Genomic DNA, 22,697 nt, shown 5'->3' on the forward strand with positions numbered 1-22,697 from the left:
AAAGGGCTACAAATTAGCTAAATGAGCAAGTTCAAACTATGACGAACAAGTTCCTCACTTCCCCTCAACATCTAGAATGAGAACTGTCAGAAGAAATATCCCAATGAATCCAATCATTTTAAGTGGTAACAGAGCAAAGAGTTATCTCAGTGTTGAGAGTTAGACTCTAAAAAACAATGGGAAAAACATTAACAAATCAATTAAGTGGGACACTTGCACTTTAAGAAAGGGAAAAGTAACAACTTGAAAATCTACAGATTATCTCTATTCAATGAAAAAGAAAAGAAACTACTACATTGTATTTTTTTTCCATTGCTTGTTTAAAAATTTTAAATAATCACTCCTCAACCAAAAAAGTACTGGAATTTACAACACAACAAAACCTAGGATAGGATGTTCAGTTTAATGAAATTTTATGGTTAAGTGTAACTGAAAACCTATCTGATTTAAAAAAAAAAATTATCTCTAACATGTCAGAGATGTAGGAAGTAAAGTGTACACGTGGGTTGAAATTTGGTTTGTTTTTTTTTTTTAAACCAATCCCTGATATGAACTTACTTGCCTTTTTTCTTGATTGAGTTTTAAGAAGGCTAACTAGAAAAAAAAAAAAGAAAGAAAAAAACCCCTGGTAATTGAAGCTTTCTAATACTTAAAGTCCAGTAGGATAACCAAGGGTAAGAACCTAAATCCTGAATTATATGTATGACCCTATATATTGTTCTACCCTTTAGCAAACCAACCGACCAACCAACGAAAACTAAAGGGAAAAGTTTTTAAAACGACTTTTGGGAAATAAACGGATGGCATTTTAAAAACTCTGAAAATAAACTGAGAAAAGGGAAGAAAAATGATTGATGCTAAGCTTGTTACGTGATTTATAAACACCGCAGGAAAATCACACGTCCTGCACCCAAATATTGTTATTTAAAGGACTACTTTTGAACGTACGGACATCAATGTGGCAACTGTAAGATACAATATTTCCCCAACCTCAGAGAGATGAAAATTTAACTCCTTTATTTCATGCAGCTTTCTGTGCAACATTTAAACCCTAGAGACATGAAACGAATATGCTTGAGAAAAAGAACTTTAAATCTTACTTAAAGCCCAGAGAGCAAGCTCTGGGGGGATACCCCGCCGCACAATTCTAAAAGAAGAAGACTCTTCTCACTTTTCCACTTCAACTGTAATAATATCCCCATCTCCTGGAACTTTAAAAATTCTCCTTTTAAAATCAAGTGATGAAAATAAATAAATAAACAAACAAAAAAACAAACAAACCAATAAAACCAGGTGATGAGGCACAAGGTATTTGCCAACGCCGTCATGGCCGTCATGGCCGTCATGGCCGTCATGGCCGTCATGGCCGTCATGGCCGTCATGGCCGTCATGGCCGTCATGGCCGTCATGGCCGTCATGGCCGTCATGGCCGTCATGGCCGGCCATCAGCGCGAAGACCAGATTACCCGGCATCCTCGCTCGCAAGGCATCTACCCGGAAGCCGGCCCGGGGCCGCCACGGAGACAGAGTAACAGCGGAGGACCCGGGCTGGGACATAAAGCAATTACCCAGGACGAGTGCTCCTTCATCTGGTGCTGGTTGCTGTGAGGGCCACTGGCATGGCCGCGCCAAAAGCAGTTTTGGCAGAGCTGGTAGTTGTGGCACTGCTGGCACCGGTACCGGAAGCCCATCATGCTCTCGCAGCGGCAGTAGGAGCACTCCACCGGGTGGAAGACTGCGGAAGCAGACAGCGGGGGCGGGGGAGGGAAAGAAGGCATTTTCATTTGGAGAAATAAAGTCAGTACAGGGGAAAACCAAACCTCACGTACACAGGCAAAGATGAAAACAATTAGAAGCGAAAATTCTAAATTGGCTCCTAGTTAACGGAACCTGCCATTTACTAGAATAAAAGGGAAAGACAATAACCCTAACCCTAACCCTAAAGATGAGAAGAGTTTCTCAAGTTATTACATTATATTCCAATCCACCTGAGAAAATAACCAATTTCTTTTTTTTTAATGAAACTCGTGTTTCTCAAAATTCAGATAAATATATATATAAGGAAAGAAGAGAGAGAAGCCTTCTCAGTCTAAAATTTATTTCCCAAACCTGTTGCTTTTTAGAGAGATGTGTCATTGTTAGTTGCAGAGACATTTGTTTCGTTCCCTAACATGAGATCCGTGAGAGCTCAGATGATGTACTAAGTGTCTCTGTTACCTGAAAATGGTATTTTACACAGTACCTTTCAACTGAAAGCCTTCAAATGTTGGCTGAATTAAAAGCTATCACACACCTGGGCGTAAGTGGTTAACTGGTTTAAAAAAAAAAAAAGTAAGGCTAGACATATTACCATGTTAGTTGTAGGTAAGAGTTCTTATCTCAATAATAAGGATTTTTGGTACTGTTTCCAAAAATGTACATTAACTAGGACATCAAGGCTCAAAAAACAAAAATGAGTACTAGGTGAGGAAAACAATGTAACAGAATCATTAAAGACTGTAAGAAAAGTAAAATCAGGAATGAGAATTCCAAAGGACATACTTCCTCTAAAAAATTCAAGCTTTTTGTCATCAAGATATTTCTAAGGAATAATGAAAGTGCTAATAAGAATCTGTGCTCCAAATTAAAACTATACAATCTAGGGGCGCCTGAGTGGCTCAGTTGGTTAAGCGTTTGTCTTCGGCTCAGGTCATGATCCGGGAGTCCTGGGATCGAGCCCCACATCAGGCTCTCTGTTCATTGGAGAGTCTGCTTCTCCCTCTGACCCTCCCCACCTTTTGCTCACTCGTTCTCTCTCTCTCTCTCTAATAAATAAAATCTTTAAAAAATTTTTTTTAATTAAAAACAATAAAACTACAATCTAGTAAAGTTCCGCCAAAGAACACTACTCCCAAATCAATCTGGAGCTCACATCAACATAGGCAACATCAGCATACCAGCATTTATAATTCTATACAATTATTTTTGGTTAGTATTAAATAATACATGTACATTAATATTAAATTATCAAGTATATTGATTATCTTGGTTGAACATGTATATCTGCGTGATTTCTCTCCTCTTCTACACCAGTCAAGAGCCACACATTAGACAGTATCATGGGTTGACCAGGTGGAAATGGAAAGAACCAGAATGCGCAGAGGATCATCAAGTGTACTCAGTCAATTATAAATAAGATCAGGTTTTGGTAAAAGCATTCTTTTTGGAAGAACGCATGTTAGTAATCTTATACACGATACACTTGGATTAGTAAAACAATATAAAAAGTACAACTTTTGTGTAACTAAATAGATATCTGTCCTTATAAGTAGTAACTTCAATATAATTCAAGTGATGAATTTCATAGAAAGGGCCCAAACAACAATAAAAATACCATACAGAAATACAGAAATACCATAATTTTAGAATTTATTTCCCCACCATAAAAATTAAGATATGTAGATAAATGTTATTGTGATAGATAACGTTTTATTTTCAAGATATGTTAGAGTTCATACTATTTCTCTGTCCCTAAGAAAAATATCACTAACCTCATAAGAATGTAATCAACAAATAATACACTATATACAAAGTCACAGTAAAATGTTCATATAGATAACAAAAATCAGGACAAATGAGATTCTTTCTATATGGTATGGCAGATAAGAAATGACTTTATGAAAACAAACTGAATATGAAAGTCCTAAAACACTTCAGGCTTTGAAAGTATTGCCTCCAAAAGAGCCAATAATACTTCAATAATAATATAATAATTTAAAAGTATAAATCTCTATCCAAAAATCCTGTTAAAAAATTTAGCCGTTTTAGTTTAGTCAAGATATTCTACACCTTGAAGAAAATAATCCTGAATCTAAGGTACCTGTGAACTAAATCCACAGTGGGGCAAAAAGCTGAGAGGTTTAAAAACAAAAGGTACGGATGAGAGAGGGAAAAGACAGAGTATGGATGTGCATTTCATTCTCACAAAGGGGAAAAAGAGAGCTCTACTTTTTCGGGCCTCTCAGCTGTTACTGGTTCTCTTTGGCAGAATAAGAAACAGGCAAGAGCCTTGAGAGGAGGTTACATAAGAAACTACAGCCTTTCCTTTAACAAACTCACACAACCTAAACAAGGAGATAAACCGATAGCGATAGAAGAAAGAATTAAGAAGTTACAGGAGATAACTACCATTTCAATTCCAAGCAAGACAAAGATTTAAGTCAAATTCCTGGAAAGGATACCAAGAGTAAGTCAAGATAAAACAGTAAAGGCAGAAAGTGAAGATGTGTGAAGTACCAAATTCTATCGTAGCTATTTTCCTTTAAACTGTTCCAAAATCATTACAGTTTTAGTGCTTGATACTGCATATATCCAATTTTTTAGAACTGTGACTTTTATAAATTAAAGGGGGGAAAAAAAGGAAGTCATGGCTAAATCAGGTGGGTTCAAGTGATTCTCAGTGGGGGAAAGCCTGGAGTTTGACCCACAAAGTTTTATGACCTGATACTACTGTTTCTTGGTACCCTAAGTAATAAGCCCCCTTCCCCTACTTTTCTTTGAGAAATAAATATCCCTCTTCCGAAAGCTAAAAATCACAAATTCAAATGACACAGTGACAGCAAATGTCAATTATAATTTTCAATGGTAATAGCTAAGGACACTACAAATACCATCAGTTCATGTATTTCCTGAAGCACAAGGGACTGAATGATCAAAGTTCTGCTTACCATTCTCAACATGGGCGAGCCTATGCATGAGAGGTAGCCAGACAAGGCACTGGGGAGGAGGATCGGCCATCATTGTGTCTAAAAACATATTTAGCATTATCTTTTTCTGTGAAGAGAAGAAAAACAAACATACTTTATATTATTCAAGTATCTCTGAATTCCAAATTTAAGTTAATCTAGAATTCTCTCAACCAAGTTGTAATGAATTCCATGTGAAATTCTATAGCAAAATACAATAATATTTTACATTACTATAGACACTGAAACACACTATACATTACTGCTATATTCAAATGCATTTCCACATACATCATTCTGAGTCTTAAAACAATTGTGTAAGGTAAATAGTTGAGGTATCACTATCTTCATCTTACAGATGAGAAATAAAGGAACAAAGCATTTAAATGACTTATAAAGGTCCTGGGGCACCTGGGTGGCTCAGTGGGTTGAGCGTCTGACTCTTCATTTCAGCTCAGATCATGATCTCCAGGATGTGGGATCCAGCCCCGCATCAGGCTCCACACTCAGCAGGGAGTCTGCTTGGGATTCTCTCTCCCCCTCTCCCTCTGCTTCTGTCCCTCTCCCACTTGTTCTCTCTCTTTCTCTCTCTCTCAAATAAATAAATAAATCTTTAGGGGGGAAATAAATAAATAAATAACCTGTAAAGGCCCTACCCAAATCAGACACAGAGCGAGGACTGGAACTCAGCTGCCCTTCAAATTACTATTTCTATTACCCACAGGGAAGACAGACATCCCACACCTTATTACAGAACATCGGCGAGAGCAGGAACTACTCCATTTGTTGTTTACTCTATTTCCAGCATTTCATAACAGTGCCAGGCACACAACAGGCACTTGATAAGTAATCACTGAATAAATACTAAAGTGAGGAGCAAACATTGTTAAACATCACTTAACAACTTTCTCATTTACAGAAAGAAAACTAAAGCACAGAGTAGTGAAGTAATTTGACCCAATCACAAAGACAGTTACAATAGGGATGAAAATAGAGCCTGAACATCCAATGTCCATCACTCCCCCATTACACCATCTCCCCAGCAGACTGCATTTTTGTGTTCTGTCTTTATTTCTCTCTTTTAAACAAATACATATGAAGCTTCCACTGCATGTGGAACACTGGCATAATTACATCCCACTGGACATAGAAAATAAGAAAACAGTCTAGAAAAAAGAGTCATGTGATGTAGATAGAACAGATTCTCAACAATTTTCAAATTAATGAATTGTCTTTTTATTTCCTCTAACCCACAAAACACCTTTGCAGCTCCAAAAGGAAAGGAAAAAGGAGGAAAAGGGAGTGCCTTACAACTAGATGTGAGAGTTCTGTAATTGCAACTTGGACACCTCAGCCCCCACTTCAGACTTGATTCCAAAACAAGGGTAGAAACAAAAGGGCAGACACAGGAGGGTAGGAGATGCAGGACCAGTAGTAAGTAGGACTTTTCCAAGTCCTGGTCCCACCATTCCAAGGCACGGGAAGGGACTGAGGACTAGGGACAAGCAGACACCAAAAGGTACCCAGAATTTCATCTCAGTCTCTCCCAAGAACTGTGTTCTCAGTCCCACCACTTTTCCTGAAGTGATAACAGGATCTACAAAATGGGGTGTTTCCCCATAAAACTTTAAAATACTTTATTTTGGTGGGGGGAAAAATGATAAAATTAGTTAGAGCTGACCCAAAGATTTTGCCAGTGTATTACAAAATAAGTGATTTTTACCACTAACCTATTCACCATAAACTGGAAGCAAGGAGTGAAGGCACTGTGGTGATAAGTCAGGAGGATGGTGGCCTCCAGCATTTAAGTGTTCATCACGACACTTTTCCAATGATGGTTACCATCATACAAACAGGAGACTACAGACTCACTTTTGTGTATCTTTCTGGCAACTATGAGAATCTTGATTCCATTGTATGTAAGGAGATAATTCTTATTAAGAATAATCTTTTTAAGGGCGCCTGGGTGGCTCAGTTGGTTAAGCAACTGCCTTCGGCTTAGGTCATGATCCTGGAGTCCCGGGATGGAGTCCCGCATCAGACTCCCTGCTCAGTGGGGAGTCTGCTTCTCCCTCTGACCCTACCCCCTCTCGTGCACTCTCTCTCACTCAAATAAATAAATAAAATATTTTTTAAAAAAAAGAACAATCTTTTTTAAAAAGAAACTGGTAAATAGGGAACAGAAAAAGGAAGATAAAGTAGATGGCAGAACAAGAAAGAGGCTTTTGCAATAAAAACTTGAAAAAGATGAAGAAATATGAAGGAAAGCCTCTGATCGAGGACAGAGATTGGAGGCCAACACTGAATAGGGTGAGGGAAGGGGCGAGCAAGAGGGCTGACTGAGGGTGATAAAGAGGAAGTTACCATACAAAGGCCCTCTAAAGAAAGCTGTGCTCTGGTGGCGAGGTTTGAAAACTACCTACTCAATCAGGCTAAATAAAGTTTTCCAAAGTGTTTTCCAACTCGGGTATCCAAGTCACTGATGTTTCTGAGACCTCAGTGGAACCTCAGAGGAATGAGTGGACAACATTAAAAATAAAACCAGAAAGTCACCGAAGAATTTAAATGGAGGTCCAGATATGGAAAATGCCTCTAATTATGGATATGCAGATAATTGCAACAAAGCAAATAAATGAAAGTGTCTACATAAAATTACTGAGAAAGAAGATGCTAGGAAGCTAGTAAGAGGTAGTAACCAAAAACTAAATGTATGTTTAAATTAATATTTCTATATTAAAATTGCATTTCTACAAGTCTACCTATAATCCTAATGCTACTTTTGATTCACCTATCATGGAGGTTTCTTTTTTAATCTTCAAGATGAAAAGGAACAATTATATTTGACATCTCAGAAGACCCTGATTAAAAAACACTCAGGGTCTGGGCGCCTGGGTGGCTCAGTTGGTTGAGCGACTGCCTTCAGCTCAGGTCATGATCCTGGAGTCCCTGGATTGAGTCCCGCATCGGGCTCCCTGCTCGGCGAGGAGCCTGCTTCTCCCTCTGACCCTCCCCCCTCTCATGTACTCTCTCTCTCTCTCATTCTCGCTCTCTCAAATAAATAAATAAATCTTAAAAAAAAAAAAAAAAACACTCAGGGTCAGTTTACAAAAGTTGTCCTAAGGTCATTTTATAATTTTGAAGTCCTCCAAAAGCATCAGGAATGAAACCAGAAGAACTCTGTCCAAGTAACCTGTCTTCCATAAACCATGTAATTTGGGGAAAATCATTTGACATTCTGGTTTCAGTTTTCTCACCTCTGAAAGGGTAGAGCAGTGATTCTCAAAGTGTGGTCAGAAGCTGCCCTGTAGGTCCCTAAAACATTTTCAAGGAGCCCATGAGGCAAGAACTATTTTCATAACAATTCTCAGACATTATTTGCCCTTTTCAATTTCAGTCTCTCATAGGTGTCCAGTGGGGTGTGCGAGAAGCAAGGTGGCATATCCACAATCATCTGAAAAAACTACTAAAGCATTCCTCCCTTTTCCAACTCCTCCCTGTGTGAGGTCAGATTTCTTTCCATATTTTAACCAAAACAAAATATCACAACAGAATCAATGGAGAGGCAGATAGGAGAATCCAGCTGCCTTCAATTGAGCCAAATATTAAAGCAATTTGCAAAAATGTAAAACCACAGCACACTTGTTAAATATTTTTGTTTTGGAATATATAGTTATTTTTCATAAAAGTGTATTATTTAAGATGTAACAGGTTTACCATTATTTTTTTTTCATGTAGGCTCCACGCAAAGCGTGGAGTCCAACACGGGGCTTCAACTCATGACCCTGAAATCAAGACCTGAGTTAAGATCAAGAGTTGGACGCCCAACCAACTGAGCCCCCAAACATCCTATCATTGCTATTTTTAAATGACAATCAATATCTTTAATTTCTCAAATTTAATTTCTAGTATAGAAATACTAATAGGTATAACCCACATAAACAAAAGCTCTCTGGGGTCCTCAATAATTTTTATTGTAAAGAGGTCCTGAGACCAGAAAGTTTGAGAATAGCTGAGATAAAATTCCCAGCTCAAAATTCCATGACTCGGTAAATAACTATGTGGAAGACAGGTTGGCTCTTTTTTCTCCTTTTTTGTTTTATTTTGGTTTTTTTTTCTTGAGTTGAACACATTCTTTGCATTTCTCCTTATTTTTATAGCACAATGATATTTATAACAAAAACTATAATAAAATTGCAAAAATACACTTTCCCACAATTCTCATTTTGCTATATTTCTCTCCAAATGTATATATGCTTCTATGTAATTATGTACACAGGGCAGACAAAAATATATAATGTTTTTTCACTTAACTTTTTATTAAATATTGTTTTGCAACCAGGTCTTCATTTCTAATCATTTTAACAGCTGCCTGATCCACTGAGCAGAGACACCATGATTTATCTCTGCCTTCCTCTATAAAACAGGCTGTTTCTATCCTTGTGTGTACTCATTTTTTTCTTGGAAGTGAGCATTTTTTTGGTCACCCACCTCCCGGCCCTTTGTTATTCTAAGCCTCAATACTGACAATTATTACCCTAGAGCCATTCTTACCTCCTTCCCTCCTCCCATGACCACATTTTCCCTGTTTTAAAGGGGGACAGGGACCATCGCTTAAAAATGAGAAATCCAGTATCACTAAAATAACATGAGAAAACAAGTTAGTTTAAGCATTGGATCATCACAGGTGCAATTCCCAAACTCGTCATTTCCGTTAAAACGTCTTATTTCCTTATGGGCAACAGGTATTTCTTATCCATTGCCTAACTTATTTGATAATCAGTTAAACCACGTACGACATATAGTTAATAAACTTAAAAACATTTTTTTAAATCTTCCGGATTAAAAACATTTTTATACAAACTTTTGTGCAGAGTTAGAAATTTTCTGTCTGACCAAGGCAAATATACATTAACTGGTTATAGGACCAGTGCTATGGGCCAAACTTTTGATATTATTAGACACTGAATTTGTCCATATCACAGATTTATTTTGAAAATTAAAGTACTGGGGCGCCTGGGTGGCTCAGTCGTTAAGCGTCGGCCTTCGGCTCAGGTCATGATCCCAGGGTCCTGGGATCAAGCCCCGCATCGGGCTCCCTGCTCTGCCGGGAGCCTGCTTCTCCCTCTCCCACTCCCCCTGCTTTTGTTCCCTCTCTCACTGTGTCTCTCTCTGTCAAAAAAAAAAAAAAAAAAAAAGAAACTTAAAAAAAAAAAGAAAATTAAAGTACTTTGTAATGACACAACAATATAATGTTGCTACGCTATTTATTAGAGACATTTTTATTTAATATAGCTAAAAGATGGGGAAAACATCAGAACTCCTGAAATACTCTGTTTTCCTCATTGCAAAGACTGTTTCATTTGAGAAAATCATGGAATAAAAATATCAATGAAGGGGCGCCTGGGTGGCTCAGTCGTTAAGTGTCTGCCTTTGGCTCGGGTCATGGTCCCAGGGTCCTGGGATCGAGCCCCGCATCGGGCTCCTTGCTCCGCGGGAAGCCTGCTTCTCCCTCTCCCACTCCCCCTGCTTGTGTTCCCTCTCTGGCTGTCTTTCTCTCTGTCAAATAAATAAAACCTTTGAAAAAAAAATATCAATGAAAACAACAACGTTGTAGGTACAGCCATGAGGTTTAAGCTTTGAATTAGAATTCAAGCCAAGGGGCGCCTGGGTGGCTCAGTCGTTAAGCGTCTGCCTTCGGCTCAGGTCATGATCCCAGGGTCCTGGGATCGAGCCCCGCATCGGGCTCCTGCTCGGCGGGAAGCCTGCTTCTCCCTCTCCCACTCCCCCTGCTTGTGTTCCCTCTCTCGCTGTGTCTCTCTCTGTCAAATAATTAAATAAATTCTTTAAAAAAAAAAAAAAGAATTCAAGCCAAAGATACTTTCTCATGCCATATTTAATTTAAATCATTTAATCCAACAAATTTCTAGTAAGCATCAATCATTTTCCAGACATTGTTAGTCATGGGGCTATAAAGTCGAAGGGCCTAAGTGAGCTAGATAAAACATGCCATGGGAATGCAGAAGAGGAACAATTAATTAATCCTACATTGAGAAATTCAGAGCATCAAAGAGGAAGGGCCATTTTAGCTGGGATATGAAATATGAGGGCCTCTGTTGAAGAGAGGGTAGGTCAGGGGTTACTGGCATGTCAGTGTGAGCCAGTATCATTTGAAATGACAACACATGCAGTATCAAACGTGGGCATAATTCATCTGAAGTAACAACAGGAACAGCTCTGACCAAGTTCACACGTGTGCAAGAAAAGACAACTGATCATAACCACTGCCTGGCCAACTGCAATTGTAAGATGTCACTGGCCATAGGAGGTATCTTGGTATCAGAGACATTAAGGTGTGAAAGAATGTCTTCAAATCAATGAAACGTGGCAATAACCCAACTAGATTATCATGGTAACGAGGGACTGCTGATGGAGACAGTAAAACTTGCCTAATTAGAATTCCTATGAAAGACACATATACATGTGCCAGGCAATTCTTAGCAAACTTTATTCAATGTCCAGGAAAACGAGGTCGGAACATCCAGAAAATATCTCACTTCAAAGATACAGTGGGAAGAAAAGTCATTTTGGCATATAGCAGAAGAGGATATGCTGGTCAAAGTATAAGCAGAGGACATCTCCGGGCATGAGAAATACTGTTGCTATTCTGTAAAATCCACCGGCAATAATGTAATCCCATCACTACCCATTTCCCCCTGCCCTCTGAATCAAGGAGAGCCCTGCAACACTGAGTGAAAAATTGCCTCTACTTCCCCATCTCCCTCTCTCCTCCCTCTCTCCCCTACTCTATTTAAGTCTTCCATAAAGACAGACATCAAATTTAAAATCCTTTGCAGGGTGAGGGGCGCCTGGGTGGCTCAGTCGGCTAAGCATCTGACTCTTGATTTCTGCTCAGGTCATGATCTCAGGGTTGGCGAGATCAAGCCCCGCAATGAGCTCCATGCTGGGCATAGAGCCTGCTTAAGATTCTCTCTCTCCCTCTCCCTCTGCCCCACATTTAAAATAAATGTCACACATTTAAAAAACAATAAAAAAAAAATAAAATCTTCTGCAGGGTGGACTGAACACTTCAAACTAAAGTCAATACAAACCTAAGAAATAATACAACAAATAGCAATCATCTTTTTAAGGAGAAACAGAATTCATCGCCAAACTCTGAAGTTTAGAAAAATTGGGGAGAAATTTAAAATACTGCTATTCACTGCTTGCTTTTAATAACTTTTAAGTCTCTAAAGTCAGTTTGTTAGTTGATAACCATTGAAGAATCAGGAGCGCCTGGGTGGCTCAGTTCACTGGGCATCCGACTCTTGGTTTCAGGTCAGGTTATGATCTCAGGGTTGTGGGATCGAGCCCTGCCTCAGGCTCCACTCTCAGTGGAGTCTGCTTGAGATTCTCTCCCTATGCTTCCCCCTATGTTTCTCCCCCCACCACACAAACTCTCTCTCTCAAATAAATAAAATCTTTAACAATAAATAACCAGTGAAGAATCGATATATTTGGTCTGGGCGCCTGGGTGGCTCAGTCGGTTAAGCGGCTGCCTTCGGCTCAGGTCATGATCCCAGGGTCCTGGGATCGAGTCCCACATCGGGCTCCCTGCTCCGCGGGGAGCCTGCTTCTCCCTCTCCTGCTCCCCCTGCTTGTGTTCCTGTTCTCGCTGTCTCTCTCTGTCATATAAATAAATAAAATCTTTAAAAAAAAAAAAAAAAAAATATATATATTTGGTCTGCCCACCAAAATATTAGACTTGAGGTGCTATGTTAACACTGTGCTTTATTCAGACAATAATCATGATCACAAATTTACAATGAGAATTAATTTTTCTATTAATTTTTTTAAATTTACCAAAATAGAGACCATAGTATAATATGCTTGTCATCCAGCTTCAACAATTCTCAACGTATGACTAATCTTTTTTTAAGATTTTATTTATTTGTCAGAGAGAAAGAGAGCACAAGCGGAGGGGAGTGGCAGGCAGAGAGGGAAGCAGGCTCCCCGCTGAGCAAGAGGCCCGATGCGGGAATCGATCCCAGGATCCCGGGATCATGACCTGAGCTGAAGGCAGCCGCTTAACTGACTGAGCCACCCCAGGCATCCCCATATGACTAATTTTAATTTATGCCTTCACTCTTCCTTCAGTCTGGATTAATTTGAAGCAAATTCCAAACATCTTATTTCTTGAATTAACTTTACTCCAGTGGTTTATTATGGACACCTCATATGCTTCGGAGACTGATAAAAGCATCCTTGTAAATCTTTCTGTGGACATAAGTTTTTATTTCATGTGGGAAAAACTTAAGAGTAGAATTGCCAGATCATGGGTAGGTATCTGTTGAGGTTTGTAGGAAACCACCAGAGCCTCTTCCAAAGTGGTTTGTGTGAGAGTTCTAGTTACTCCAAATCTTCACCAGCATTTGGTGTCAGTCTGAATTTTAGCTATTCTAGTTGATGTGTTCTGCTGAATTAATTTATAAATGCTTTTAATTTTTGATGTGTTTTTAAAACTATGTAAGACCAACATCTCTTATTTTGGGTAGGTTTGCAAAATTGTTTTTTAAAAAGTAATTCAAGCTATATAAAAATAAACAAATATGTAAATTTTCTTCATATCATTAAAAAAAATTCAAGTATTTCTCCTGTAATGCAATGCACACATTACTGGGAAATTGCACATACTGCAAAACTGTGGATTTTAAAAATAATAAGGTATGGGGCACGTGGGTGGCTCAGTCATTAAGCGTCTGCCTTCGGCTCAGGTCATGATCCCAGGATCCTGGGATCGAGCCCCGCATCGGGCTCCCTGCTCCGCGGGGAGTCTGCTTCTCCCTCCCCCACTCCCCCTGCTTGTGTTCCCTCTCTCGCTGTGTCTCTCTCTGTCACATAAATAAATAAAATCTCTTTTTTTTTAAGATTTTTATTTATTGAGAGAGAGAGAATGATAGAGAGAGCATGAGAGGGTGGAGGGTCAGAGGGAGAAGCAGACTCCCTGCTGAGCAGGGAGCTCGATGCGGGACTCGATCCAGGGACTCCAGGATCATGACCTGAGCCGAAGGCAGTTGCTTAACCAGCTGAGCCACCCAGGCGCCCAATAAATAAAATCTTTTAAAAAATAAATAAAAAAATAATAATAATAAGGTATATGAGAAAAACAGGGTTGGCACAAACCTAAGAACCTAGGTAGCCTTGTGACAGAGGACTAACAAAACAGTGGCAACACTACTACCAGCACAACTAAATTTTTAAAAAAAACAAAAAACAAAGACTGAGTTTTTTCTAAGAATCTGAAGCAGATAAGAAGCAACAGTCAGCTGTGAGTTCAAAAGCTTCATAATAAAGTCATAAGGTAATCCGGAGAATTCTAGATAGCATTCTTAGGATTAACAGTTGGAAATTTTTGTATATTCTTCGACATTTCAAACTTCTGCTCCAATTCCAGAGTCTCATCATAGTACTCAGATGACAAGTAGATCAAAGGTCACTTTGGGTTTAGCACCCCGCATAATTGTCATCCACTGGTCAGACGTTGCTCTTCACGGACATGCCTTTCTATAAATTGCCTTCCCCATTCTGACACTTAATAGTAGCATTCCGGAACTTGATCAAGTTTTAGCCTGACCTCCAGGAAGCATCTTGTGTGAAAAGCCACATGTACGTCTTATACAAGATTACCCGAGTATCGTGGGGGCAACCATTTGATGAAACGGTACTATGAAAGTAGCAGCAGTGAGATGAGTGCTAAATGAAAAGCGTTTGCAGTTTCTTTATCACACCCACCCTCACTCACATTGCTTCCAGGCGTTTTAATACCTGCAGTACACTCCTGTACCAGGGTACGTATGGACAGCCTCCCATCATTTAAAAATGCATATTCAGGGTGGGGAGGGGAAGTGCAAACTACACTTTATTAGAATAAACTGAAGCACACAGTTATTTTTAATATGCTAAAGGCTGATATTGTCATTTACACGGAGGAAAAAAAATAACGTATAGAGACAAATTTCCACAAAAACAATCAGCCCAAATGCATACAAATTTGGGGAGAACATCTCCTCAGAGCTTGGTAAAAATAACTCACCAGTATTATGGGTACCACTTTTGTTGCTAAAGCTAATAAGTAATCTCCAAACAAACTGTAAAATATTGTTTGAAAGTCTGAATTCAGAGAAATAGGAATTCTTAACTTCAAATGTAAAAAAAAGTATATGTGTGCTTGGTTTTGGCTCTTGTGAATCAAAGTATCACCGGTCAGGAGGATCCAGTTTACAATGTACTTTCAGTTCTCAAACCTTTAGATTTGTTCTTTTTATATGTTAACTTCTTATTTTTAAGTAATTTTAGACTGTAAGATTGTAAGAAGGTTACCCAAAAACTTCCCACTTACCCAGATTCCTCAAATGTTAACACTCCAGAAGGGATGACCCTTTGCCCTTAAATACCTCAGATCACATTTTTTAAAAACAAAGATATTCTCTTAATTTAATACAAATATCAAAATCAGTAAGTTAACATTTATTGACAAAATACTATTATCTAGTCTACAAAATTTATTCAGATTTTTTTCAAATGTCCCAATAATGTCCTTTATAACAAAAGAAAATCCTGGATCATAAACTGCATTTTTTTCTCTCTTTAGACTCCTGTAACATAGAACAGTTCAGTCTTTTTTTGTCTTTCATGACATTGACATTTTTAAAGTGCACAGGCCAGTTATTTTGTAGAAATCTCTTCATTTGGGTTTGTCAGATGTTTCCTCAAAATGAGACTCACACCAGATGTTAATTAAATTTATGGTGGATAACTGTTTTGCAATATATACAAATATCCAATCATTATGTTGTACACCTTAAACTTTTACAATGTTATGTCAATTACATCTCAATAAAACTGTAAAAAATAAAATCAAACACAAAAAAAAGGAAAAGGAAAAAAAAAGGAATATGAGACTCAGGTTGTGCTTTTCTGGCCCAAGTACCACAGCAGGGATACTGGGTAGTTCTCAGTGCAACCTATCGGGAGGCAGGGATACCAGTCTGTCCCCTTTACTGGGGACAGGGACTTTGATCACTTGGTTAATGTGGATCTGACAGGTTTCTCTATTACAACATCATAACTTTCTAAGGTTACTATGTTTCCTTTTATAATTAATAAACATCTTATGGGGAGATACTTTCAGACTATGTCAATATCCTACTTCCATTAATCTTTTACTCATTAGTTTTAACACAGACTTTTTCTTAATTCCCCACTTTCCATAATTTCTGAGTTTAGCATGAAGCTCCCTTTATCTCATGTCTACCTGAATAAATGAAGTTACAATCAGCGTCCACCCTGCTCAGAGTTATTTGAGGCACAGTTTTAAGATCTCAGGAATTCACACATACAACCTCAAGGGTAGGATCGCACAAGGACACACAAATAAAGAAGAAACCCAATCTATCTTTTCTTCACATGAAAACGGCAGTGTACCGTTGAGGGATTCTGAACTGGCAGCTGGGAGCTGTGTAGCATTCCTTGTCTTCAGTGCTCAGGAAAAAAAGGTCCGGTATTGTATAGAGTTTTATATCAAAATTCCTGTATTTCACAGTTTAAAGAACTCATTCAGGAGAGTAATATATGTCCAGTAGCAATAATATAAACACTTCATCTTAAACACTTTTCTTTAAAATCTTAGTAATTTAAAATATTTCATATGTTATCATTTTTCAGGAAAGACTCCCCTTTCCCCCAAACCAGAATTCTCAGGTGAATTTTTTTATATGTCCTCTTTTTCACGCCCCTCCCACTTAAAGCTCTTTTTTCTCTCCTACTCAACACTTTACGTCCCTAGACCAGAAGCAATCTAGTCAAATCTGACACAAGGTAGAGGGATGAATGAGCGCTCTTCTAGTCCTAGATTTTATAAAACTGTCCTTACCTGCTGTGGAAAACAGGTGCAGACTGAGTGCTCTGTGTAACCAAAAGATGGCCCTTCAAAGACAGCTGTTGGGAGCTTCAGAACTTCCTTCAGAAACTGGTCAAACTTGCTAAATATCATTAAGCCATTGGAATCTGACATCTGGGAGAAAACATCTATGAGAACAAAACCAAATAAAGTCAAACTAGAAAGAAATATCACCTTTTTATAAATAAATGACTCTATGTCATTTGTGTAAGTCAAAAAGTATCATTAAAAATTACCATAAAGCTAGTATGATTTTTAGTTAATATGTATTCTCCTTCTTATTAACACTGTATAGTTACTTACTGACCAGCCCCCTCTCTCCCACATACTTAATATATACCTAAACATCAAACCAAATAGCCATTCCTGTAGGTCTACCTACCTACTCTTTTTGAGTGTGCATAATTGGATGATAAGGTTTTTATTTTATTTATAACTAACTTTGTTCCAAGAAGAATTTGTAGCAGCATGCCTTTATCTCTTAAAATTTATATATGTGTTTATATAAGACATATACATGTTTGGGTGTATGAATATATTAGCACATAGGTTATGGGGTATGAGATTGTATTATATTTATATATTCATATGCTAATAATGTAGTGAATACCTGTGAAGGAATAAATTTGAAGCAAGCATAAAGCATGTTTAAAATATTCCATTCAGTGAGTTCCAAAGTAGAATAAAAAGAACTCCTATAAACTTTTCTATCCCAAGATACTTTGATACTGTAAGATCTTACTTTTACCATAAAGTCTGACTCAAGCAGATGGGAAAGAAATTTCCAGTATTTACTACTTCTTTATCTTCTTGGAGAGAGTCTCCTCTCTCCAGTTAGCTCTTCCTCTCTTCTCATCCATGGTCAGGGAGAAAAAGAAAAATCACTAGCAGCTCAAAATCACTGTGACAAAGAAATGTGACCTAAGCTTTTTTTTTCAAACCATTGAGCTTCCTTACAAATAAGTGAATTAAATATGCACAGAAAAATCATTTCCTGAGGCTTTGCCAAAAGTGGCATTTTGAAAAGTCTTATTCTATATATTCATAATGAATAAGTGTATTAGAAATATATATGTAATTGATATATGTTACATACAAATATGCATTATTCCTTAGGTTTAACTGAGGTATTTATCCTGAAGCACTAGGTGTAAAACAAATACATTTTAAATACATTAACCAAAGAAAGATAAAATGTTAGAATATCAGCTCCACAGAGTAACTTTTTAGGCATCAGAAAACAGGAAATTATCAAAGGAATGAAAACCTGCAGTACATCCTCTCTAGATAGCTGCTACTTTGATGTTGAAGAAAAAGTACTAGATACTCATGGCGGGTGGGGAGATTCAATGAGAGGCTAAAAGAACTATGTGGTCCCAGTAAAAAATAAAATCAATCACTTAACAAATACATACTAAGTTCCTCCTGTATGGTCCAAATGCCAAGCACTCTGTTAGGTGTTGTGAAACATGACAAAGAATTATGATATACAGTCTTTATCCCCCAAGAAACTTTCAATGTAGCTGAAAATATAAGATACATCTGAATCAAAGAGGAATAAAGCGCTAAATTGACACTAAGTGGAACAGAAAGAATAGAGGCATAAAGATACTTGTTAAGCCTCATTATTTGTCAAGCACCACAAAGTTACCACAAGTAACCATGGCTGAGGCTGCCTATAGCCACCCAACATTATCTCCTTCTTTCTTGGTAACAGAACATTAATTTTGTTTTGTGCAACAATGTACCCAATAACTAAGAGACTAAAATGTACAGCCTCCTTTTAGCAAGTGGTGGTCATGTGACTAAGTACTAGCCAATGAGACTATCATTAGAATGGCTGTAAAGGACTTCCAGGAAAGCTGGTTAAAGAAAGCTGATTAAGCTGGAAGGCAGGCCCTTTTTCCCCCCTCATGCTCTTCCTCCTTTTGCTATCTGAAATGTAGTTATGATGGCTGGAGCTCCAGCAGCTGCCTTGGACTATGTGGTAATTGCAATTTTGATACTCTTGAAGGGTAGAAAACTAAGGTAGAGAAAGCCTAGGTCCCAGATGAACTACCGAATCAGCCCTGGACTACCTAACCCTAGACTTCTTTTATATAAAAGAAAAATAAACTTCAACCTTGTTTAAGACACTATTATCCTGGGCGCCTGGGTGGCTCAGTTGGTTGAGCAACTGCTTTCGGCTCAGGTCATGATCCTAGAGTCCCTGGATCGAGTCCCGCATCGGGCTCCCTGCTCAGCAGGGAGCCTGCTTCTCCCTCTGACCCTCCCCCCTCTCATGTGCTCTCTCTCTCTCATTCTCTCTGTCTCAAATAAATAAATAAAATATTAAAAAAAAAAAAGACACTATTATCCTGGGTTTTTGTTTTCAAGCTACAATCCCTAATACTAAGTGCTACTATACATTACTAAACATTACCTCATTTTACACTCACAAAAAGGTAAGGCGTATGTGTGTACATGTAATTATTTAAATTGTATAGATACAGAAGCTAGCTTAGAAAGGTTAACTTGCTTATGACTAAAAAGTTGGTAAGTAGCTAAGTCAAGATCTAAAGTTATACTTCTCTGACTTCAAAGCAATCCCATCATACCACACAGCTTCTTCAAAATATAGTTTAGAACAGCTATGAAAACACAGAGGCAGGAACTGTCAAGAAAGATCGAAAAGAAAGGAATTTAGAAGCTAGGCCTTGAAAGGTAGAACCTGGAATAATGAGATCAAAACAGGTTGGAAGTGGGGACTGGGGGACACAACCAGAGAAGAGGGGGAAACTTTCTATGGCCACTAGTATTTGTTAGGGGAGGTAAGCAGGAAACAGTGCACTGAGTGCATTCTTCAACAAGAAAGATAATTTAGTTTGAGAAATAAAGGGAAATAAAGACAGAATAAGAAAAGTATCTGGTATGAAAGAAAGCTTTGAAAGAGAAAGCACTTTGAATTTGGCTTAAAAACTCTTACATAGGGGAGAAATATTTAAGAAAACTAAGTTTTAATAAAATTAGACTATTAGTGACCAGCAGAATGGACAAAAGAGGAAGAACAGGATTGGAGAAATCAGCTAGTAAACCCTGTGAATGATGCACAAATGAGGTAGGGAGTGTGTGAACTTCAGCAGTGACAGTGTGGGGGTGGGGGGGGGTCAGGGTCACCTCCAAGATATTTCAATGCAGGAAACTACGGCTGATGGCAAATTGGATTAGGGAATAAAGGAATTTAAGAAGTTAGGATTATTGTAAGTTTCTAGTATGGGAAAATGCTGAAAATCCTGACTGAAAAAAAGAAAATGAAGACAAAGATACTTAGCTTTGTACATAAGTATATTTGAACCAACCAGCAAATGTCCAGGTAGAACCACCCTGCAGGCAGTTAGAACCAGAGTACTGGGCCACAGTTCAAGATACAGAGCTTTGGAGATATTGCCAATTATATGAAAAATTGATGCCCTTAAGGAGAGGAGCGCATAGTGACTTCATTTTGAAATAGCTGGGTTCTATTCTTATAATGAGGAAAATAACCTGAATGAAAACAAAGGGTCAGTATGGGATGTGGTGAGGTGTGTAACTACTCAATACCTATTTTCCCCTGCTTGCTTCCCAGGTGAACCCTGTGTCTCTATTGCACAATGTAACCCTAAAGTGGATTTCTGGGAATGCTTCTGCTTTCCTGAGAGAGGCATTTCTTTCTTCTTTCTGCCTGGAAAGAGAATGTGAGGCCCATCCAGCAATCACTTAAGATCATAAGGAGGAAAGCTACATGGCAGAGCAGGACAAGAGGATGGAACCTGAGTCTCTGACAACATCCTTCAGTCATGGTACCAACTCTGACTTACCAGCCTTTGGACTTATTTTTACAGGAGAAAAATAAATCCCAATGTGTTCAGCCACTGTTAGTTAAGTTTTTTGTTGCCACTCCGTGTATTAATAACTGATAAACTAGCATGTGATTAGGTTGTGCTCACTAACTAAAAGGTGGAAATATTCAAGACGGGAAACTAATGCTACCAAATACATAAATACAACTATCTACAGTTCCACAATCACAAAACATCTGTGTATCCACTGCACTGACAAATCTACACCTGACTCGTTCAGAGTAATAAAAGGGAGTGACTGGATAATAAAATGACTAACATCTCCCTTCAAAAAAGTATTATTTTGTTACACTTGGTTACCATGAGTCATAAAATATATTTGAGTCATCAATTTTTTAAAAATTCATTAAAAAGAAACTATAACATAATAGGGCCATATTACATTTACAAGAGACAAGCAGAAACATGTTTCTTTGTTTGATTTAATAAGAGAAATACTGCCAGACCCCAAATTGAAAGCATAGTGAAGTAACTGATTATTTCCTGAGTTACTGGTTTACAACAGTATATATATATATTTTTTTTTTTAAAGATTAGGCTTCTTTTATCTGTAAGAAAAATGGTATAAAATTACTGCTAATTTTTTTTATCTTAAATGAAGTATAACAATGAAAGTTAGTGTGATTTACTATACACAAATAAAAAGATCTTACCAAAGAAATAAATAAAAGACAATAAATTTAATAAAAAATTAAACTAATCCTCTAATTAAAGCCCTCAACCCTTCTGGCATTAAGGGACTAAATTACTCCCCAGAACGCTGGTTAATTTCCCCAGTAATTCTCTTTCTATTTATACACCTCTGAAAGAAGGCATGCTAATTCCCCATTAGTTGTTTCCAGATAAAAATGTAGGCTTTCTCCCTTGTGAAATACCCACAATCAAGTCCCTAAATGCTTATGTATACACCCTTTAAAATATATTCTGTCCTTTGTATAATGGCAAAACAATGCTAGTATTCTACCATCATCACATATGTTTCAATTTTGTTTTCTTTTTCTGGTGATAATGATCCTGGTTTTACTCACTGCATCTATCCACTCTTTTTTTCTCCCCACGTAACCAATCACATGCTTTTGCAAGATGATAGGCTTGTTTACAATAGAGTCAAGTCAATAAACAGAATACCATTTCCTTTTATATGTTAGCTTTCTCTGGCAACTGACTCTTCCCGCCTATCATCTTTCTGCCAAGTAAGTAATCTAACCCACAAAAACATGTATATACATCTGCATGTTTATAAGTACCTATATGTAACCAAATCCAAGTGAATATTTTATTCCCAAACTCATGAATATTCCTACATCCTTCATTGAGTCAGAGTGAGGCTGAAGGCTGGCAGTCAGCATGCCTTGGGCCTCTCCGTAGAGCTGACTTGGTCAGTAACTACTTCAGACAAGTCTCAAGGCCTCCCTTGGTTTTGTTTTTCTTTTTCTTCTTATTGATAAAATACTGATTGGGGACTTATCTCTTACTTGCTTCCAGTTCTAGAACGTTTTGGTTATATGAGAAATGCAAATGTGGACATCACTCATTCAGATGAAAGAGTCATTTCTGTCTAATGACGAGAAGGGATGGTTAGCAGAAACCAGCCAGGGTAACTCTGCAGTGACAGGCAGTGAAAAGACTATTATTGCAGAGGAGGATAAATTCTGAACAGGTGAATCTGTTTAATTATAGCTGCAAAGGATGGCCCCTCTACAGTCTGCAAGGAAGCAAGCAATCGAAATGTCGGTGAGAACTGCCAGTTCTGGGCACAAACAGCACCTCAGATCATCTCTTCTCCAGCTATTCAAAGTGTGGTCTATCAAAAACATGCAAAATATTATTACAAAAACATTCTTATGCTACAATCCAGAAAAAAATACCTGTTATCATTTTGGTATACTATTTCTTTTTCTATATGCATAACAAATTTTTGTCTAAAACTGTATTACACTTATGCATTTTGATCTGAAACACGTTTTTGAGGACATTATATTCAGTCATGAGGGGTATCCCGAGCTATAACCAAGCTCTGAGTTTTGGACACTGAAGCTCTTTCAAGTTTTTGCATATTATAAAAAATGTCATAGCAAATATACATAAAATTTAGGGTGCACTCTGATTAATTCCCCCGGGGTAAACTCAACAAATAGA

The 22,697-nt window shown here is 37.9% G+C and overlaps 1 protein-coding gene across 4 annotated transcripts in view; it reads right to left on the minus strand.

The window, feature by feature from the left end:
* Positions 1–22,697, minus strand: part of DTNB (dystrobrevin beta) — a 232,044-nt gene that overhangs the window by 149,143 nt on the left and 60,204 nt on the right. For all 4 annotated transcript variants that reach the window (XM_021697733.1, XM_021697735.2, XM_021697732.2 and 1 more), the window contains exons 6-8: positions 16,654–16,808; positions 4,707–4,812; positions 1,569–1,735 (exon numbers count right to left, since the gene is read on the minus strand). In XM_021697733.1, coding sequence (XP_021553408.1) covers positions 1,569–1,735; positions 4,707–4,812; positions 16,654–16,808 — 428 coding nt within the window. The remainder of the gene's footprint in view (positions 1–1,568; positions 1,736–4,706; positions 4,813–16,653; positions 16,809–22,697) is intronic.

Source organism: Neomonachus schauinslandi, chromosome 10, assembly GCF_002201575.2.
Source record: "Neomonachus schauinslandi chromosome 10, ASM220157v2, whole genome shotgun sequence".
Lineage (NCBI taxonomy): Eukaryota > Metazoa > Chordata > Mammalia > Carnivora > Phocidae > Neomonachus > Neomonachus schauinslandi.